This window comes from Peromyscus leucopus, chromosome 3, assembly GCF_004664715.2.
Source record: "Peromyscus leucopus breed LL Stock chromosome 3, UCI_PerLeu_2.1, whole genome shotgun sequence".
Taxonomy (NCBI): Eukaryota; Metazoa; Chordata; class Mammalia; order Rodentia; family Cricetidae; genus Peromyscus; species Peromyscus leucopus.
Genome location: NC_051065.1, coordinates 107884965 through 107906984, shown reverse-complemented (window position 1 = coordinate 107906984; position 22020 = coordinate 107884965). Strand labels below are relative to the sequence as shown.

The window sequence follows — 22020 nt, the reverse complement described above, 5'->3', positions numbered from 1 at the left end:
CCTCCCGAGTGCTTGGATTAAAGGTGTGCGCCACCACCACCTGGCTATCTGGCACATTCCTTTTCAGCTGTGAACAGCTCCTGAAACTCAGCTTTGTGACTCCCCGGACCTGCCAATGTCCGGTTTCCACCCCCTTCTCTTGGTGTTCTGAGTGATGGGGACTCAGAACACTCGGGATTTTCTGTCTGCCCTGTCTTATCCCTGTAGGCTCCTTGTCTTCCAGCCTTATACACTGAGTACTCCAAAATATTGGGGTCACTTAGTGTGACCTCCATGGATTTTCCAAGAATGTATCCCCAATCTCAGAGTGAAGCATTCTGACAAAAACTCAACCCAGTTCCCTGGGGTGAGCTGGCATCAAGACAGAAAGCTGCAGCCAGGCATGATGACATACACCTTTAATCTCAGCACTTGGGGTCTCTGAGTTTGAGGCTAGACTGGTCTACAGAACAAGTTCCAGGACAGCCAGGGATACTCAGAGAAACCCTGTCTTGAAAAACCAACCAACCAACCAACCAACCAGACAAACAAAAAGATAGAAAACTGCAGGTCTGTGTGGGAATGGGGGATTTAACTTGGTGCTGTAGGAGTGTGCCACAGATATCTCAGATCTGCAGACAGATATTACACATGACAGATATTACAGATATTATCCTGGGTTTCATCATTGTTTACCTCTTATAGAGCTTGTTAATAACAAATACTCTTTTGTGAAATCTTTACAGTCTTGCAAGACTGAGTATTATCTTCATTTTAAAGGCAAAGAGCTAAAGATTTGGGAGCCCACCTGATCAGTCCACCTGATAGTCACCCAGATAATGGCAGAAAAAGTCAGGGCTCCAATCCTGTCTTAGGACCCCCCAAGCTAGCAGGTTTCCCGGGAACCTGCACTGCAGAGTGTCCTGAGCTCAGACTGCCTTCTACCACTCACCAGAGCCAGCCTGGAGATGCTTAGTAGGTGGCAGCACCTTAGTTGGATGCTTACACCCAAGCCTACTCCTACACCAAGCACTGTGTCTGTGGGACCCACCTGGCAACCCAAGAGAAGCCAAGCTGAATGTGCACACAGGTTGGAACTGACGGGTGTGACTGGGCCTCCTGCCCCTGAGACATCTTTCCACTATTTCCAGCTGAGCAGAGCACTGTGCAAACGAGCAGTGCCTTCTTTTCCCCACATAGCCCTTTATCCAAACTTTCAGCTCAAAGAGAAAAACAGCATGAACTTGCTCACCTCTTCCTGCCTGCTCTCCCTCTTCGCCTCCCCCCTGCAAAACCCTCCTGCTGTAGCTTTTGCTCAGGGGACTGCAGGAAGAGGCTGCACCCTACTTCCCTGTCGCTGGCTCTTCCCACCGCACTCGCTCTTCGGCACCACCTGCTCTCCCACCCAGGGCCTTCCCACAGCCCAAGTCCCCCGCCCCATTATCCCTCCCTGTGGGATGCCTTGTCGAGTTTTACTTGAATTTGTAGTTGTCTGGCAGGAAGTAGCCCAACTTGCAATCCTGACGAGCCCGGAAGATCTGTTTCAGCAGATTCTGCTTGCTGAAGCCATAGCCATTTAGGACACAGCCCCCAAAAAGGAGCTTCCCCCCAGCAAACATCTGTTGGAAGACAGGACAGAAATGAAATAAGAAACACATCAGTATACTGACATAGTAGCATGACTGATAATGACAGCCCAGTTCCAAGTCTTAGTAGGACTGGCCACAGGCTCCTCAGAGCTAGGTTAGGGCTCAGGCCCTTGATAGCATGGGAAAGTGTGCTACCCTCCTCAGCAACCCATGGAGACATGATTGACCCTAGCCCTGCACAGGCCCTCCTGAGTCAGAGGGCAGCCCAATCTGCCCAGCTTTTGGCCCTGTCAGATGTACACTTCATATTTCCCTTAGGGTGGAAGGAAGGTCACGTTCTACCCTGCACACAAGACTCCTACACACCTATCTACATCTGTCTGGCCCCTTCTGCTTCAAACCCATATATCGGGATGTACCAATCAGCTCACCCTATGGAATGGGGGTCTCATACCCTCTACTCTCTGTGTCTACCATTCTCCACCATGGACAGTTGTCTACAGATGCTAGGCAAGGGTATCACCATACCATTATTATAGGGAAAAAGAAAAATAGCAAGAAGGGAGAGTGGGAAAGAACCTAACTGTCCAACAAAAGCAGCATGGATAGTGATAACAAGACAGACTCACGTCCAGTGGTAAAAATTCTGGTGTTACCAACTGAAGATGTGGGACAGCACTTTATTGGAAAGACAGTGCCCTAAAGTATGTGTGTAGAGAAAAACAACAAAGGCCAGATACTACAATGTCAGGTGGATGTGGCCTAGCAGGGGCTCCAGAACTTAATTGCTGGATAGATGAGTAAGATCCTGGGTAGTAGGAGGGTGTCATTATTTTCTAGATTGTATACCTGATTTTTCAATGAACATACATAGTTTTATAATATTTTAGTATAATTTAATAACAATCAGATGAATAGAATTTGATTCTCTGTGTTAACGTCACCCAACCCTTCCATCTCCTGGGAAGGGGATGGGAGTCTTTTGGGTGACTCTCAATAAGTCCTGCTCTCTGAGCCTCAGCATGGGTGGGAGAAGATCTTCAGGTTTTGTTTTGTACCCCGCCCCACCCCCAATCTGGCTGAGACAGTAGTGGCTGGTGATAGATGTCTAGCCCTTTACAGGGCCCCTGCTCACCAAAACCATCCCATGTACCACAGCAAACTTCTTCACCATTAGGGGTGGATCCTTCTGCAGGGGGCTGTCCAGGTCATACCGCAGCAGGCGGTAAGGGTCATGCTGGCACTGCCAAACAGAGATGTGGGAACTGGTCACCCTGGTGCAGGAAGGTACGTGTTAACCTCCCCGCAGCCATCCCTTTCCCCAGAGCAGGTCTTCAGATCTGCTCTCAGCCCTCTGTGGGAGAGCCATCACCAGAGCGACTCCTCTTCATGTGACAGCACTCATTTGCCCTGGGGTCTATGGACTATGATGTCCCTCACTCTGGAAGGTCTCAAGATAGGAGTCCTGCTCCACATGGACCAGACTCAGGAAGCTACCTACGTTGCACGGCCCAGAGGGGCCTTTCACCCCACCTCTCACTTGGCTGCCCCTCTTGACCCCTTTGCAGTGTTTAGCCATCGTGGGATGAGAGTATTAATGACCAGCTATTAGCCAGAGCAGAAGCCAAGTCTCTGGGAAGTTCACCACTTCTCCCCAAGCCCATCTTCCAACTACTTCAGGGCAGATCTTGGCCCCATTCACACCGTGTGTGGTTGGAATAAGACATCTAAGCATTTTATTCCTTAGTGAACAATCAACAGCCCCCAGATGAACTACAGCCAACTGTACATTCCCATGAGGACAGGGATTATGTCTGCCATGAATGAGGTGAGCCCAGAGCAGGTTCTCAGGGAACATTCTCTAAATTGAAGCAAGCTGGAAATGAGATGCCTGTGGCTCTGCTGCATGGCTGGGTGAAAGGCTTGCGGCTGGCTGCTCGCTTGGAAGGAGCCAAGAGAAGGGCCCCAGTGGGGGAGGGGACATCTGATTTTAGAAGGGCCCTTTGGCTGCAGCACTCTTAGAGAGAAAGTCTAGAAGGGGTGTTCAGGCAGAGCCCACGGATTTCTCACACAAATTCAGAACTCTGCAGCAGCCGGGAGGAATAGGGCAGGGATAACGCAACAGGCTCAAGGGGAAGGACAGCTTGGAAGAAGTCACCTAGCCCTGAGACTAACTGGGGCCTCAAACTGTCCTCATGCCTGCACAAGCCACTGCCAGGGATACTCAGTTGCCTGCTAAAGCCCCGAGCATCCTAGGAGGCTCATCCTGACCCCAGGAGACAAAAGCCATGCATTCCAGATCTGTCCTGTCATGGGAGGGCCTGCTGTGGCTGCAGCCATACTGGGAATTCCTTCAGGGACTGGCTCATGCTGAACCAGCGGTAGGCTCTTGAACCACTGAAACAAGGCTGGCACACGGAGGGACCTGGGACAGTCCACAAACATATACTGAACTGTAAGAACATGGGTGATGGGCACTGTCTTTTCCTTGAACATGCACACCAGTTGTGGCCACAAACTGTGCCAAGCGCTCTGAATGAAAAGGACCTTGCCTTGACCTTGTCTCAAAGGTCAGAAGAAGCACCTGCCCTGATGTGGTGACATTCATCCTGGGAGAGGAGATGAGCAGAAGAGAGAAGATGGAACAAAAGACTGCAGACAGAAAGGGGAGTGTTGGCCACGGGCCTGGAAAGACAGGGAGCTGTTAGACACCTAACCCATCCTCACACAGTGGGGGTTATAGTTGGTTCTGCTCCCTGGCCCCGGCCCAAGGGACCTCCTCACCGGGTTCTGGACCAACCTGGATGCACGGTGAGGAACGGCCCTGCTGCCGATGGCTATACAGTGTGTCCAGCAGCCACTGTAGCTGTGCGGTACAGTTGGGATTCTGGCTCGACATTATCCCGAATACCAGCACTTGGTTGGGGTCTCGGGGTGCAGACAGGAAGCGCTCTAGCTCCAAGTCGGACACCAGGGGTGCCTTCACAATACACTTGCAGCCGGCCCGGATGTCTTCCTTGTGAATGAGCCTCCGCAGCACCAGTGGGCAGTCATAGGGTGAGGCTGCCCACCTGGTGGGGCTGCGTACCTCTCTCGGCTTCCCTCTACAAAGAGGAACACAGTGGTAGGAGCCTGTGGGCAGGCTTCAACCTCTGCCCCTACAGCTCTTGTTTCTACACAGAAAGAGGCCCACTGCAGGGCCAGGGCTGTAGGCAGACCCTGGTCCAGTCCTTCAGTGGAGGGACCCCTCACCACTCCAGGCCCACATTTCCTCATGTGCAAAGGAGGCATAAGAAGTTATTCAGCTGACATTTCAGAGCCATCCATGACTCTCACTCCACACCCACCATTTCACCAATCCCACCCACAAGCCTCTTTCCCAGGTTGACAGATCCAGAATCTAGCTGCCCTCCACTACCAGCAACATAGTCCAGCCTCCGATCATTTCTGAAGTAGTTCCTAAGGGTTAACACTTCCCTCCCTCATCTCTCTTGGAGCCAGTGAGGGATTCTGTCAGAAACTGAATCAGCTCTCTAGCTTGATTTCAGTTAAGGCAGCAAAAAGCAGCTGGCTGTACCAGATCTAGATCCTGCTTCTCACTGTGCTTAAGCCCAGTACTCTCCCCCTGCTCCCCAGTACTCTCCTCACCCTGCTCCCCAGTACTCTCCCCCTGCTCCCCAGTCTCTCCTCACCCTGCTCCCCAGTACTCTCCTCCCCCTGCTCCCCAGTACTCTCCTCCCCCTGCTCCCCAGTACTCTCCCCCTGCTCCCCAGTACTCTCCTCTGCTCCCCAGTACTCTCTCCCAGCTCCCAGTACTCTCCCCTGCTCCCAGTACTCTCCAGTACTGCTCCCAGTACTCTCCTCCCTGCTCCCCAGTACTCTCCCCTGCTCCCCAGTACTCTCCCCTGCTCCCCAGTACTCTCCTGCTCCCAGTAACTCTCCCCCTGCTCCCCAGTACTCTCCCCCTGCTCCCCAGTACTCTCCTCACCCTGCTCCCCAGTACTCTCCCCCTGCTCCCCAGTACTCTCCCCCTCCCCCCCCCCCCTGCTCCCCAGTACTCTCCTCACCCTGCTCCCCAGTACTCTCCTCCCCTGCTCCCCAGTACTCTCCTCCCCTGCTCCCCAGTACTCTCCTCCCCCTGCTCCCAGTACTCTCCCCCTGCTCCCCAGTACTCTCCCCCTGCTCCCCAGTACTCTCCCCCTGCTCCCCAGTACTCTCCCCCTGCTCCCCAGTACTCTCCTCACCCTGCTCCCCAGTACTCTCCCCTGCTCCCCAGTACTCTCCTCACCCTGCTCCCCAGTACTCTCCTCACCCTGCTCCCCAGTACTCTCCCCCTGCTCCCCAGTACTCTCCCCCTGCTCCCCAGTACTCTCCCCCTGCTCCCCAGTACTCTCCCCCTGCTCCCCAGTACTCTCCCCCTGCTCCCCAGTACTCTCCCCCTGCTCCCCAGTACTCTCCTCACCCTGCTCCCCAGTACTCTCCCCCTGCTCCCCAGTACTCTCCCCCCTGCTCCCTAGTACTCTCCTCACCCTGCTCCCCAGTACTCTCCCCCTGCTCCCCAGTACTCTCCCCCTGCTCCCTCAGTACTCTCCCCCTGCTCCCAGTACTCTCCCCCTGCTCCCCAGTACTCTCCCCCTGCTCCCCAGTACTCTCCCCCTGCTCCCCAGTACTCTCCTCACCCTGCTCCCCAGTACTCTCACATGGCTACACTGACTTCTGCTTATGCCATTGTTTGTTCCCCAGAGCCGCCAGTCTATTCTCTTACCACCTTTACATCTATTGGAAATGTCACCTTCCTGGTGACTTTCTAAGCACCCCATTGAGTGTTTCCACCTCAACACTCTTTCTTGCCTTTTTTATCTTTCTCTCAAGCATTGCTTCCTGTTTAACATATTCTATATTCCCCTTATTTTTATTAGTATACTTTTCTATCACTACAGGTCCTAAGAGATTAGCCACTTGCAGTGTTTCGACTGGTGGAATACAATAGGAACACTTGGCAAATCAAAGATGCAATAGAGAATTGGTCAACACTCCAGCATTTATCAGCCACCTGCTAAGTGCTGACACTATGCAGGGCCATGGTGCTTAGTCTAAAGCAGCACCATTGGGTGTAAAGTACTCCTTTTCCCCAACTGTTTTCATCATTGCTGTTTTACACATTTAATGTTTTACAGGATCTATGGCCCCTGAATAGGCATTTCCTTGGTTAATTTTGTAGAAACCCCAAAGAATGGGCAGGACAGAAACTATTATTACCATTTACAGGTCAAAATACAGAAGCCTCTCTCCCTTGAGGATAATGGGTTGCCCAAGGTCAATGAAGCCTTTGAATTAGCAAGGCCTCAGGTTAGAACCAAGTCATCCTAAAGTGAGAGCAATGCCCATGATTTATCACACATTGCTCAGTCAGTTCGTTTACATATATTCATTTTATTTTATGTGTGTACAGTAGAGGCCATTGGATCACCTGGAACTGGAGTTACAGGTGACGCAAACTACCCTGAGAGTACTGAGAGTCGAGCCTGGGTCCTCTGTAGAGCAGCGAGTACTCTAACTGATGAGCCATCTCTCCAGCCACTTCTTTGTTTGCTTTTCGAGACAGAGTGTCTCTGTGTAAGAGCCCAGGATATCCTGACTTTATTTTTCTGACAGGGTCTTGCCAGGTATCCCAGGTTGGCTTTGAACTCATGGTAATCTTCCTATCTCTGCCTCCTGTGTGCTGGGACTGTATCCATATACTACCATATATAGCTTTACAATTCACAGTTCTTTAGAGGAAATTTAATGCTGGTAAATACTTGCTGAGCAAAGCTAGTAGGAGAATCTGGGGAAGAGGGGTGGAGCACAGTGATGGAGCACACATTCAGTGTATGTGAGGTCCTGGATTTGATTCACAACACCAAATAAATAATAAAAGTAGAGCATCTCTTGTTTATGAACTAAACATCCATGGGGAATGTTGAACCTATTTATCATGAATTATACCAGAGTATATTCAAAGTGATTAAGGCTTTTAATGTGGGAGAATCTGACTTTACAATTTCCCACAATTTCTAATAGTGGCAAATAGAACAAAATATTCTGTAACTTTGGAGCAAGGAAGGCTTTTGTGACTGAGTCAAAAGTCCAGAACTCAAACTGGGTATGGTGACACAGACTTGTAATCCCAATTCTTGGGAGGGAGAGGCAGGAGGACTAGAAGTTCAAGATCATCCTAAACTACATAGGGAGTTCTAGACCAAGCTGGGCTAGAAACCCTGTTTCAAATGATCAAACAAAGCAAACAGAAAAGACTTCTAGGGTAAAAGTAGAAAATGCAAAGGAGAAACCAAGGCAGGAACTCCTAGCCCAGCTATAGTGAGCAGTGGGCTGCTATGTGAACAGCCAGGAGTGGATTAGAAAAGTCAACGTTGGGGACTGGACAGATGACTCAGTGAGTGAAGCAATTGATGCAAATAATATTTATAAGAAATCAGGAGAGTTATACTAATACCAGAAAACAAGTAAGTAAAAGATAATTATAGGCTGGGACTAGAGAAATCACTCAGTAGTTAAGAGTATGAACTGCTCTTGCTGAAGACCCAAGCTTGGTTCCCCGCAGCCATACTGGGTGGTTCCAGGGGATTCACATCTTTAAGAGGATTGCCCATCCAACCTGACACCCCTCTTCTTACCTGCACAAGCACCTGCACTCATGTGCACATACATGCACACATACACATACATACATAATAAACTAAAAATTGATAGTAAATAAAAAGGAAAATGATAATAGAGAGAAGATATTCCATCTAGAAACACAGTGATTATATCTGTATGCACTGAACAGTGAGTCTTAAATACATAAAACAAAAAAATGGCAGAAGTGAGGAGATGCCACTAAAGATCCTACAGGCATTAAGAAGGTCATATAGGGCTCAGCCAGTAAAGGCACCTGCCAGAAGCTTGACATCCTGAGTTCAATCCCTGAGACCCACCCACCCACATGGAGGAAAGAGAGAGCCTGCCTCAGCAAGAACCTTCCTGTCCTCTGACTTCCCCTTGTATGCCAGGGTATAAGTGAGTATGCACAAACACCAAATAAACATAAAAGTGTTCAGAAGAAGGTCCCCAGGGAAAACTAGGAACAACTCCATGTCTATAAGTCCAGCAACTTGGATGACCAATCCTCTTAAAGATGTGAATTACTAAACATTCATTCAAAAAAAAAAGTGGCCTAACTAGCTCTATATTTATAAAAGCAATTTTGTTTTTAAAATCTTCCCTACAAAGGAGACTCTGAGTAAGATGGTTCCATGGTAAATCTTAACAGTTAAAGGAAAAGAGTTGGATTCAACACAAATAAAGGAGATATACTTCCCAATTCATTTTAAGCCAGTATTGCTCTGATAAGCCAGACAATAACATTACCAAAAGAGAAAAACTATTCATAAATAACCCTCATAAATATATATGCAAGCCGGGCGGTGGCACACGCCTTTAATCCCAGCACTCGGGAGGCAGAGTAAGGCGGATCTCTGTGAGTTCGAGGCCAGCCTGGGCTACCAAGTGAGTTCCAGGAAAGGCGCAAAGCTACACAGAGAAACCCTGTCTCGAAAAACCAATATATATATATATGCAAAAGCTTCAACAAGATTTTAGCAAATAGTACCTAGAAATACAGGGGAAAGAGCTTTATAATTGAGTGAAGTTTATCCAGAAATGCAAGGCTGCTTCACTATTTGAAAGTCATAGGATCCTATTAACAAAACAGTACAGAAAGAGACCCATGAAACATGACCCATAGGTTTTCTTTAGAAGGGTGCAAGGACAAGTTAATGAAGAAAAGGATCTTTTTTTTTTTAATGCTTTGGAAACAAATATATGGCCATGTGTAAAACAAACAAATTTCAACTCATACACTGTACCTTATACAAAATTATCTCAAAATAAATGCTGGGTGAAACACTTGATTATCTCAAAACAGATGCAGCATGAAACATAATCTAGGGGCTGGGGAAATGGTTCAATAAGTAAGAGTGCTTGTTGCTCAGGCATGAAGACCTGAGTTAAAATCCCCAGCACCTAAATAAAAGTGAGGCATGGCCACAGGCTATGAGGGAATGGAGACAGGATTGCTGGGGTTTGCTGAATGCCAGATGAACTCTAAGCTCAGTGAGAAACCCTGTTCCAAGGAAATAAGGCAGAGAATGATAGAGTATTCAATGACAGGACATTCAATGCCCCCTCCACAAGTATGCATATGCCACCACACACAGACACAGACAGACAGACAGACAGACAGACAGACACACACACACACACACACACACACACACACACCACTCTACTTTTTTTTAAAGAGAAAGAAGAGCAACATCCACTGGTAAGAATGTGGAACAACTGGAGCCCTCATACACTGCGGCTGGGAGCTGCGTTTGCTAGAACCACTGGAGAAGACCAATCTGTACAGGAAGCTGAGCATATCTATACATACTCTGGTTCAGCAGTTTTACACCTTAGCATTTGCTGATCACATAAAAGACAAATGCCAACAGCAGCACAATTTTGCAGCACAAAAACCATGAACAGCCAAACACCTATATCATTAGAACACGTGGTTTGTGGCATCATCACAGAATAAATTGTTACATAGTGATGAGAAAGAACAAATGAGTGCTGTGCATAGGACACGGGTAAATCTCAAATCATAACACTGAATGAAAAAAGTCATACACCAAGAAAACAAACCACATACATCCATTCAAATAAAGTTAGAACAAAAGCTAGTCTGTGGTGTTCACAGTGTTTGGCCTGGGGAGGAAGGAGCCAAAGACTGGATTGGCATAGAAGGACTTTTAGGAAGCGGGTAAGGGTCTGTTCCTGAATTGGTGGCTACAGGTGTGCACTCGAGCCACGCGAGTAGAATTTTCTCATTCTTTTGTACAAGTTTCACATTTTAAATTCTACTTATCTATTTATTTTAAAATAAATGGCACACACACATGTGGAGGTCAGAGGGACTTGAGGGACTCAGTTCTCTTCTTCTACCATGTAAGTTCCTAGGGATTAAACTCAGGTCATGAGATTTGATAACAAGGCCCACTACCCACCGAGGCATCTCGCCAGCCCCCAAATATGCCTATTTTAAGATTTTTAAAATAGTATAAATTGATGAGCTTCCACTTCCACATATGGGACGGCATCTCTGGCACAGCAAGGTAACTTGATCAACCTCCTGCTTGCTCCTGTGTTCTCGTCTAAGATCACGGCTTTATTCTTTAAAAAAAATTAAAAAGTTACATTGCTCGTGTGTGTGTGTGTGTGTGTGTGTGTGTGTGTGTGTGTGTGTATGCTTCAGGGATCAAACTCATGATGTTGGGCTTGGAAACAAGTCACTCTACTTGTTGAGCCACCTTCCAGCCCCATGGCCTCCTTTGTGACACCCCAGCACACTGCTTTTACTAGCTCTCACACACGCCAAGCTTGCTCTTGTCCTCTGGGGCTCTGTGATGTTCCTTTCTCACATCTGTCTGGGCTGCTTGTTTCTCATCCTTCACTTCTCCATTTATGTATCACTTCAGAACAGCTTTCCTGGCCTTCTTATTGAAGGCAGCCTGTCTGTCAGTTAGTCTGCTCCACAATCACTCTGTTGCAGGAATGGGCTGGTCTTTTCCACAGTGGGCTAGAAAGTAAGTATCCCGTCCGTCCGTCCGTCAGAGGCCTGATGAGTTCTGTCATGAGGACTCAACATTTCCATGCTATGGGGAAGCTGCTATAGATGATGGGAAATGGTGGATGTGGTTGTGCTCCAATAGAATATCATCAATGAATACTGATGAGCTTCCTCTCACTTCATATGTCATAAAATAGCCTTTTTTTGGTTTCCCCCAAAGCTTTTAAAAATTGGTAAAAATTAGCCAGCCAGGCTAGTTTGGCCCGTGACCAGTTTCTATTATGCCACACTGTTCTGAGACCTTTTCTTATTAGCCCCATGGCCATGCGAAATGACATCATGACCAGTGAGATGGCTTATCAGGTAAAGACGCTTGTGGCTGACAACTCAAGTTCAATCTGTGGAACCCACACAGTGGGAGGAGAAAACTACCCTTGAGGTGTCCTCTGATCTCCACATGTACCCCATGGCATGTGTACATGCACACACATACACAATAAGTGTTCAAAAAAATAAAAGATACCATTTAAATACATGTGTATCTCCTATCCTTCTCCACCCCTAGAGAGGGAGCTGCAAACACAGGGCTTGTGTGGTTCCCGCTGCATTTGTACTGCCCATCACATCCCTTGGCTCTACAGAAGAAATGAAGGATTAAGCCAACCTTGGTGTGACTTTGGCCTGGACTCTGTTGCTCTTCTTTTGAACAGGGATCAAGAGCGTGTGTATAGACTCCTCCTTCTCCTTGTCTTCAATTAAGGAATCTGGCCGGGCTGAATGGGATCGCACAAGGGTTTCTCCTTGGTAAAAACTTGACTTACGGCTCCGATCAGGATAAGACCCGGATTTCACCTTGACCCGACTAGCTTCTGTGTCTTCCCTCATGGTGGGATATTCTATGGTGAACAGACCTGTCAACAGGAAAGCTGCTGTCACTTTCCCAAACTACCAGGTCACCTCTGTACCTGCTTCTTGGCTCCTACCAATTGGACCACTTTAGCTCATGCTCACTGACCCTTCACTGGCTCCTGTCCAGTCTGCCTTGCTCTGCATCTAGCACACTGCCCTAGTCAGTGGTCAGCACAAATAAACACATCTCATTTCTACTTGTTCTGCAAGACCCAGCTTCAGTCTTTACTCAGATGCCCTGTATTTCACTCAGCTCTATGTTCTTCATAGCACTCAACAATGAGGTTAAGTACACCATGTGTTCCCTTCGCTAAGAATACTGTCCCTCAGGTCTCTACACTGAGGCTGATTTCACCCTTTTCTTTGTTGTGCTGTGGGATTTTTTGGGGTATTTTTTTACTTGCTTTTTCTACTTAGTCCAGTAGAAATTTCTGAGGCCAGAGACCTAACATTCCTTCATTCACCCAGCATTTATTGAATGAGGATGCTAGGCATAAAGACAACCCAAGACAGGCCCTTTGCTGCTGAGAACAGAGGGGATGGGCAGACAAGGAGATAAATATTCACAAAGCTAGGTAGCAAAATTTTTTTAATATATAATTTATTTAAATTTAGTTTATGTGCATTGGTGTGAAGGTGTCAGATCCCCTGGAACTAGGGTTACAGACAGTTGTGAGATGCCATGTGGGTGCTAGGAATTGAACCTGGGTCTTCTGGAAGAGCAAACAGTGCTCTTAACTGCTGAGTCATCTCTCCAGCCCTGGTAACAAGATTTATAACTAGAGCAGTGTTGAGAACCATCAGAGCAGCCATGGGAATCATCAGAATGGGAGAGGGAGCCCTACTTTGTGAGGGGAGTCAAGGAAGGCTCACAAAGGAAGGGCATAATTGAACTAAGCCTCTCCTCAGGAGAGATTCCTGGAGAAGCTGTGTGGGTAACATGGCTGCAGATCCAGCCAGGAGGTAACAGAGTATGATTTGGTAGCACCTTGTTTCCAACGGCTGTCAGTAGAGCAGAGAACACAGACATGGAAGGCTCCTGAAGCCTCTCACAAGAGTGCTCTGTGTCTAGCAGGGACAGTTTCGTGAAGTGACTGGATTTTTCTCTTCTTCTGAGATCATCCACAGAAGAGAGAGGAGCAAATGCCAGTTAAAAAGGATGCCAGATGGTATGGGGACAAAGCAGAAAGAGCCCAGATGGATGCACAAAGCCTATTAGAGATAAGAAAGTAACATAATTGCATGGAGACACTAAGGACACATAGGGGAAGAGTTCAGAAATTAAAGTTTCTCAGTCCACTAGTCCCAGCGTGTGTTCTCAGGCAATCCCCTTAGAAAATACTGGGGGCCCCGACCTCTCAGGAGGCTGAAGCTCACAAGGTGAGAAGACTAAACTTTGAGATGGGTGACCCAAGATTTAGGAGGCCTTCTAGTAAGCCTATGCACCTTTCTGCCCTTACCTGCTGCCAGCAACACAGAGTTCATAAACTGAGTCACAGTCTTCTGAAACCGCTTCTTGATCTCAACCAGGGCTCTGTTTATCTTTAACATCTTGTCATCCATGGTACTGATTCTGCGAACTGACTGGAGGAAGGCAAAGGGGTTGGGGACAGTGGTCACCTGCCTTCAGGGAGCTGTCTGCCTGTTCAGCAGAACTGACTCTGCTCTGAAGGTTATGTGGCTATTCCTTCTGCCTAGAATACATCTCTGGTCCTCTTGGCCCAGTCCTTTCTGAGTCAGAGCTAGACCTGACTCAGATTCTCCCATTGTGAGGGCTTCTCTGATTCTACTGGGTAGAACTACCCCTTGCCTTGACTTCCAATGTGCTATGTGACTGCAAGACAAGTTAGCACTTAACTAAGCAATTGGGTGCATTTGTTCTGTCCCCCTAAACTTCTGGGAGAGGAGGACTGTGCCTTGGTGTCCTCTGATTTCATGAGAAGGTGCTCAGGAAATGTTATTGCTTTCTGAATGACTGGGTGCAGAGGCTCCTCTGGAGTGTCCACTGCCAGTCTCATCCTATAGTGCATATGCATCTTTTAGAATGCTTCTACCCAGCCAGCTACTGTGGACAACTCCTAGCTGAAGAGCCATGCTTGGTCCAGGTTACAGAGACCAGCAGGTCATCCACAGCACAAAGGCCCCAGTCTTTCACCTGGAGTTGGGATTACTCTGATGGGTCATCTGGACTCCTTGTGCTATCCCAGAGGCCTTTGCTTCAGCTTCCCTGAAGTTCAGCCTCTCTTTTCTCTAATCCCCAAAGCAATCATTTCCAGTAAGGTCCTGTGTGCCAGTCTCGTTTCTGAAGAAGCTGCTCTGCATAGTGCCTCCATGGAACTGCAAAACCATGCTCAGAATCCAGAGTTCACTGCAGTCAGTCTTTTCCCCAGGAAGCCTTCCCTTGTTTCCTCAGCCAATGGCACTTGCTCTCTACTAAATGTCCACATCTACCTATTCCCATCATGTTTGTCTGGGTTTTGTTCATTTTTTTTCACTTCCTTTATCCCTTCACTTGGCTGACTCCTAAAGAGCAGGCTCTATGCCTTTTCTATTGCCCTCTTAAAATAGTGGAAGTATGAGAAAGTTTCTTCTGTAGAATTTAAGCCTCAGGTGGAGTGAGTAGGATAAGGAGTAGACAGATACTCTAGACAAGGATTAAAGCTGGTTTTATTCCTCTGCAGGCAAGAACCCTGTAAAGAATGGTCCCAGTTACTAGCAAAGTCCCAGCCTCCCTCTGAGCAGTCCCAGCCACTGCTTCTGGGCTAATTTTATTTATTTATTTGTAATTTATATCCACCCTGGTTCCAAAAAGGATCTGAAACGGCACTCTGGGCTAATAAAGCATTTAAGTCAAAGCATTGTCTCGCTTCCAAAGTGCTGCCTAGATAGAAATATTTAGTGAGAAGCCAGGCCTCAGGGCTGTAAAAGCTGGGATTGCCATTCTGCCTGTCGCTATGATAGGTGGCTCTCTCTGGGATGGGTGTCTGGGGAAACCATTTAACAAGCTTCCCAATGACAGAGACACTACCCTCCCCCAGTCACAGCCTTTCTAGGTGGCCATGTATTTTTACAGAACCAGAGCCAAACAAGCACATATAGTGTGTTTGAAAGGACTATAAAAATTCTAGGATAGACTCAAAGTCAGATTGGCCTTTACACATCATCACTATACAGATAGGGAAACTTGGGCTCAACCAGAGAAGTGCCTGGGCTAAGGCCCTGTGGTCTCTTCCTAACCTGGGCTCTTTGCCAGACTCAATACTCTGAAAGTTTCCTTGGTTTTCAAAACTTTGTTAGTTCCAAGGATCTAAGATGACCAGTTATCTAAGCCTGGGGAATTCATGCAAAAATAACTTGAAATGCTGAACCTATTGTTCAGAACAAAGTTTGAAAATTCTGTTGCTCACAGGAAATGATTACATTTATTGATTTATTTTGCTCATCTAGTTATAATATACATTATAGAACACACCGTACATTTTAAAATAGAAACAATTACAGACAATGCTTTTTTGGCAAGCCAGCCTTCTCTGTCACCAGTGCTTGTCATCTATAATGCAGCATGTTTTCTGAGGCCATTTTAATGCATCGGCCTGTTTATCCTTATGTTAAATGCCCCCAAGATAGCCATGTTCTTTGAGTTATTGTGTCATTTTAAATAACTTTTCACCCTTCTACTACACTGTCAGACTGTGCCTTTGTGAGCCCCTTGATGGAGACGCTACCCTGGACATTTAGCATGGTCTAGTAGAAATACAATATGAGCTAGTTTAATGCTTAGCAGCCACATTCAAAACATCCTAAAGTTATAATTAATTCTAATAATATATTTATTTTACCCAGTATATAAAAATGATCATTTAACACACAATGAAATTGGCAATTACTGAAACATTTTATATTCTCTTCCCATTAAAGTCTTTGAAACGCAGAATGCATTTTTACTTAGATCTCCAATCAATTTGTACTCATTGCTCTTCAAAGGCTCAACAGCCCTGTGTGACTTACGTTTACTTGTGTCGGCCATATTGAACAGCACAGCTTTGGGCATCTAATTCTGGCTCACTACAGTTGTACTAAGATAAGGTAAAAATCACATTTGTATTACTTAGTTTTCCCAGGCTTAGAGTGCACATGCGCACACAGACTTGAGAGTCATTTCATTCAGCTCTTTGGAATGGTCTTTTAAGTTGCTTATGGTTCTCAGGAAACACTCAAGAGATCGCCAGACATAGTATGCATTTAACAATGACCATTAGAACAAGAACCTGGAACCAAAGGAACATGAAAGTGGCATAACATGCATGTGTATTCGTCTCAGCTCATTCATCTAGCCTACCTGCCTGCCATCTTTGATTCCTTCTCCCTTACTTCCTTTTTGCTGGGGATGGAACTAGCCTCCTATGTGACACTAGTTAAGCACTCTATCTACTCTGTGCTGCACCTAAGCCCATTGTAGTTATAATTCTTGAAGCTGACATGCTTGAACTCACAGGCACCTGAATGTCTTTGGTGTTTCTATGAGAGCCTTGATGAACACTGTCTTTTCTCGTGTCTCAGCAGTTCCCATATGCCTCTATAACATGATGCTAACCAGGCTGGACTCATAATTGGTATGTGTTCTTTTGTCCCCTCCATTAGACTGAAAGTTCTAGAGACTAGAAAGAGGCTTCATTTCTATACTCTAGTAGCTACTGTGGCAGATTACAAGTGTTAATGAATGTTTGCTGAATTATTTAATAAATCAGTGAAAGAGAAATGCTGCTGGAATGAAAGTGCAATGGGTAAAGCAGCATGATGCTTTCTTCTGAGGACAGCATGCATCTGCTCCATATATTGTGGATCTACAATGAATGCCTGCCCCATGTCTTTGTGTAACTCAAGAGCAGTCAGGTATCTCTGAGAGCCTGAGAGCTTATGGCATACTATGGTAATATCCCATAGCTTTAAGAGCCTCTTGCTCAGGCCCTTAGAATTTATCATCCAAGCCAGGACACCACTGAAGGGGAAAGGGATACTATTTGCAATTCCCACAGGTGGACAGGTGTAAACAGGGACTGGCACTAGGCAAACTGCTTCTGGCCCTAGGAACCAATCCCAGCAAAGCATCGACAGGGGAATTACAGTGATCTGCTGAATTCACATGAGCTCTTGGTTATCCCAGTTTAATTTCTCATGCCAAGTGTTGCCTTTTAGATACCCCAAGATTTAGGGATGGCATCCTCTTCATTTGCTTGATCTTTCCCATGATGTTGATTTGGTCCAGGCCACACTTGGACCAATGAATGGAAAGATTGGACTCGAAAAGGTTCTGTTGAATTTCATTCCCTCAATAAATAATGGGGAAAACAGCCACTGCTCTTTGCTTGTGGGATCTACATTCTCACAGAGTGATCATCTCCACAGATACCTCAACCTGAAGGTGCTCAAGTCCCTTGTACAAATGGTGTGGGATTCACCATCACCTATGCACATCCCCTGTGTCTTTTAGCCATCTCTCGATTACTTGGCATACTAGTACAGTGCAGGTCTAACACAGTCATTGCTCCACTATGTTAGTCAGGGAGTGAGGCATGGACAATCTGTGTGTGCTCAGTTCAGGCCCGGTACCGTTTTCTGAGAGTTTTCCACTCACGGCTGATTAAATATGAGGGTACGGAAGAGCCTTACATGGCAGGGAGTGGGGAGTCCCTGAGCTGTGACACGGCAAGCTTGGCTGAGACACCCTGGGTCAGGGCTGGATGCCCCATCCGCTTTTCTCTACTCATCTACTTCGCCTTACCCGTTTGTCATGCACCACGCCATGGGGACAGCTTTTGGGTGACACACTGAGTGTTACCGACTCATTCATGGAGGTGAAGGTGACGGTGACGGAGTCCTGCCCCAAGACTGTTAGCTTCATTTGTTCATTCACCTGCAGATAAAGAAACCAGCACTCATGGATCCCTGCTTCCAAGCCCAAGGCACAAACCCTTCTTGGCTTGGAGCTGAGATTTGTAGGCTCTTTCTGGGCCCTTTGCTGGAATCTAACTTTCATGGAGAAGAGAGAATAGCAGTGTCCTTTTGGAGATTAACTGAGAAAGTGAACAATGCCTTCTTTTCCTGTTCCTTTCCTCCCTTCCAACTCACTGCTGGAGACAGCTGTGAAAGCAGCACAGGTGTCAGGCAGGGAGTCAGCTTGAGTCCTGTCGGCTGCACTGGGTGCCAGCTTGGAGCCTGGGTCAGACAGCTGTGGCTACTCTGGCACCAACGGATTTCAGTCTTATTCTCTTAGCAAGCTGTTCAGTCCCTCTGAATCTCAAACTCTTCAGGATGAAGAAGTCATGGGCTGAGGTTTTTAATGACAGGGTGTCCTTTTAAGCCATAAATGCTCCTGCCCCTCATAAGAGAATGGTGTCAGAGGATGTAGATCAGGGCAGCTTGCTTAGTTTTGAACAGTTTGCCAATTCCAAGTGTTATTTATTCAAGGCTACAGAGTGTACAGTCCTCCACCACTGTATTCCTCCCAGTCTTCAGTGTTCTGACCTGCAACACCTCTTTACCTACAGACACCTCAGACTGTTCTGAATCAAGAGAGTTTTCTCCTTTGCCCCTCCCACTTCCACTAGTCCAGATGTTGGCCCAGTAGCCAGGGCCTCATTTTCTCATCACTAAGTCTCTGCCTCACACACTCTGTCATCTGGATCAGGCCCATCGGTATCCGAAAGATAATAAACCATGATGTGCCAAGTCTCTGGACATCTTCAGACTTGCTGACCACTCTCATTTAAGAGAAACTACCCACTCTGGGTCTTAGAGAAATGTAGAATGGAGATGTCTTCAGGAACTCAAGCTTTGCTTAAGGGACCAGATTCTATTCTAGTTTTGTCTCTTATCAATTGGACAATTTAGGGAAAATTGATTGCCTTCTCTGAGCCTGGAGACAATAATTCAGCCACTCTCTGAGGGTGCTGAGCATCCTTTGTGGGCTAAAACATTTATAAAGCTTAACATAGTACAACTATTGTTTATTTACTATCCTGCTTCCTGGGGATGTGCCCTCTCCTAAAGCCTACAATATGGATGCTCTATAAACTCAGTCAAGTTTCCTCTTATTAAGAGATCATTTGCTACCTGACATGTTTGTTCTCTTCAAGTTCTTGCCCCAGGTCAGGTATAAGGTCATAGGTACCCAGAGAGGCATTCTACTGAGTCAAATCAGCACATCTAAAACTGTAAGGGGTATAGTAATATATATGTGCAAAATATTATAACAAGCCCATTGTTTTGTTTGCTAACTTAAAAATTAATTTTAAAATGTTCATATTCGTTTCTGAATCCCAGAAATCTTGCAATATCTTCATTCACATCTATCTCTACAGCTCATGCCTGGATGCTAGCATTCATCTGTTGAAATGGCTCCTGTTTAAAAAAAAAAACACTGCCAACATCTTTAATAGACATGTTAAGTCTAGCTAGTAACCTCACTAGTCATTCCACTCATTCATCTGCTGGTATTTCCTTTTCTAAAAAAAAAAAAAAAAAAAAGGATTATTTTTAATTATGTGTATTGGGGGGCTATGTGTATGTGAGTACAGGTACCCAGGGGAGCAGAGCCTTCGGATCCCCTAGAGTTGGAGTTACAGGTCATTGTGAGCCATCCAATGTGGGTGTTAGAAACCAAACTCAGGTCCTCTACAAGGGCAGTACACAGTCTTAAGCACTGAGTCAGTTCTCTGTATCTGTTCTCTCCCTCTTGTTGACCTATTACATTGAGGCTTAACTGAGCATTCCAACTCTCAGCCTAAAATCTAAGCAGCTGGCCCTACTTCTAGTAGAGCTGAACCAGCCCTTAACAGGTTGACCCTCCCACAGGTAACTAAAAAGTTGAAGAAGAAAACAAAAACAAAACCCCCCAAAACAACTACTTAGTGGCTCAGAAGAGTGAGCAAACCCAGGCAGATTTTGAAGAGCTAAAACTTAAGGATGAGCGTGAGAGGAACTTCTGTCTCAAAGCTCTAGCTTAGAGGCCACCGTCATGGCTAAAACTACCACCTTCTGGTGAAGGAATCCAAAGAACAGAACAGGGGCAACAGAAGAGTTCTGGAAAGGACTGAGTCTGTGGAAAGTCTAGAACTATATGTACAAACTTGCCCACATCTCTGGCCAGTCCCTGAACCCTACATGAGAAGGCAGTCTCAAGACAGCTCACAGGTCGAGCAATTTAAAATGCTGTGGTTTGAGTTCTGTCTACCACCGATGGGGAAAGGTTCATAGCTTCAGCTTGACCAAGGTTTTGCCTCTTAGAACAAGCACAGTCAATATCACTCTCAGAAAGACACCAGGATTCCAAGAGTCCACAGCACAACAGTGGCAGTCTGTAAGCCAAAATTCTATGGTAGAAGACGGACTAGTAAAACGTGAGCCATTCTCAAGGCAACAGGTTGTTTACTGAAGCAGACCATGTTTGGCACAACCAGGACACAGAAATCTCCACACATTATACTCTGAAACACCTGATGTAACAATATTCAGTGATATAAGGGGAAATAATCTTGTTGTGAATTATTAAAAGGGAAGTTCTCTGCAAAAGGATAAAAAAATAAAACTAAAGAGAATTCTAGAACACTGAAATTTAAACTTTTTATAACATTATCATAAAATCAAAATGGAGATGACAAGGAATTTAGAGAACTTGAAGACAGATCAAGAGAAATCACACAATTCTGAAAAGCAAAGAGACAAAAATTAGAACCACAACAAAAAAGAGCTTGAAAGACCCATGGAACAGTCAGGAAATAAAAGCATTTGCTACTCTTCCAGAGGACCGGAGTTCAGTTCCCAGCATCCATATCAAGTGTCTCACAATTGTTGGGGGATTCCAATGCCCTCTTCTGGCCTTTATGGGTATTTGTATACATGTGGCACACAAAGACAAACAGACAGACAGACAGACACACACACACCTTAAAAGTATAAACTACAAGCTGGGTGGTGGTGGCACACACCTTTAATCCCAGCACTCGGGAGGCAGAGCCAGGCAGGTCTCTGTGAGTTCAAGGCCAGCCTGGTCTACTGAGTGAGATCCAGGACAGGCTCCAGACAGAGAAACCCTGTCTCAAAAAAAAAAAAAAAAAAAAAAACCTACATATAATTGGAACCTCCAAAGAAAAGGAGAAAGTCTGGGACACAGTTGCATTTTGTATTGTTTATACATCTAGGAATGATGTAAGAGATTTTCCAAATTTGAGTAAATGAATTTACATATACTTAACAATTTTAAAAGGCTCAAAAATGAATAGAATAAACACGACAGTCATATTTAAACAAATCATCAAACTTTAAGTGTCCTAGTTTGTTTTCTATCGCTGTGATGAAGACCACTTTGACCAAAGGCAAATTTGGGAGGAAAGGGTTTGACTTGCATGTCCTCATCACAGTCCATCACTGAGAGAAGTCAAGGCAGGAACTCAAGTATGGCAGGAACATGGAGACAGAAACTGAAGTAGAGGCCATGGAGGAATGCTACTTACCGCCTTGCTCCCCATCACTTGTTCAGCTCTCTTTCCTTTCTTTTATTGATCTTTATTTTATATGTATGGGTGTTTTGCCTGTATGTATGTCTGTGTACCATGTGTATACACTGTTCATGGAGGTCAGAGAGGGAGTTACAAATGGGTGTTAACTGCCATAGGGATGCTGAGAATCAAACTCAGATCTTCTGGGAGAGCAGCCTATGTTTTTAATCAATGAGCTATCTCTCCAGCCCCTCAGCTTGCTTCCTTATACAACCCAGGACCATCTTGCCCAGGGACGACACTAATTACAGTGTGTTGAGGCCTCCCACATCAATCATTAGTTAAAAAAAAAATACCCCCACAGACTTGCATACAGGCCAATCCGATA

The 22020-nt window shown here is 46.1% G+C and overlaps 1 protein-coding gene across 6 annotated transcripts in view; it reads right to left on the bottom strand.

Annotated features, from left to right (window-relative positions):
* The window catches only part of C3H3orf20 (chromosome 3 C3orf20 homolog), a 58694-nt gene that overhangs the window by 4457 nt on the left and 32217 nt on the right, over positions 1-22020 (bottom strand). For 5 of the 6 annotated variants that reach the window (XM_037203921.1, XM_037203922.1, XM_037203923.1 and 2 more), the window contains 6 exons: positions 17918-18049; positions 13596-13719; positions 11891-12137; positions 4369-4672; positions 2704-2811; positions 1456-1598 (listed from right to left, as the gene is read on the bottom strand). In XM_037203921.1, coding sequence (XP_037059816.1) covers positions 1456-1598; positions 2704-2811; positions 4369-4672; positions 11891-12137; positions 13596-13719; positions 17918-18049 — 1058 coding nt within the window. The remainder of the gene's footprint in view (positions 1-1455; positions 1599-2703; positions 2812-4368; positions 4673-11890; positions 12138-13595; positions 13720-17917; positions 18050-22020) is intronic. The other variant, XM_037203925.1, reaches the window with a different exon arrangement.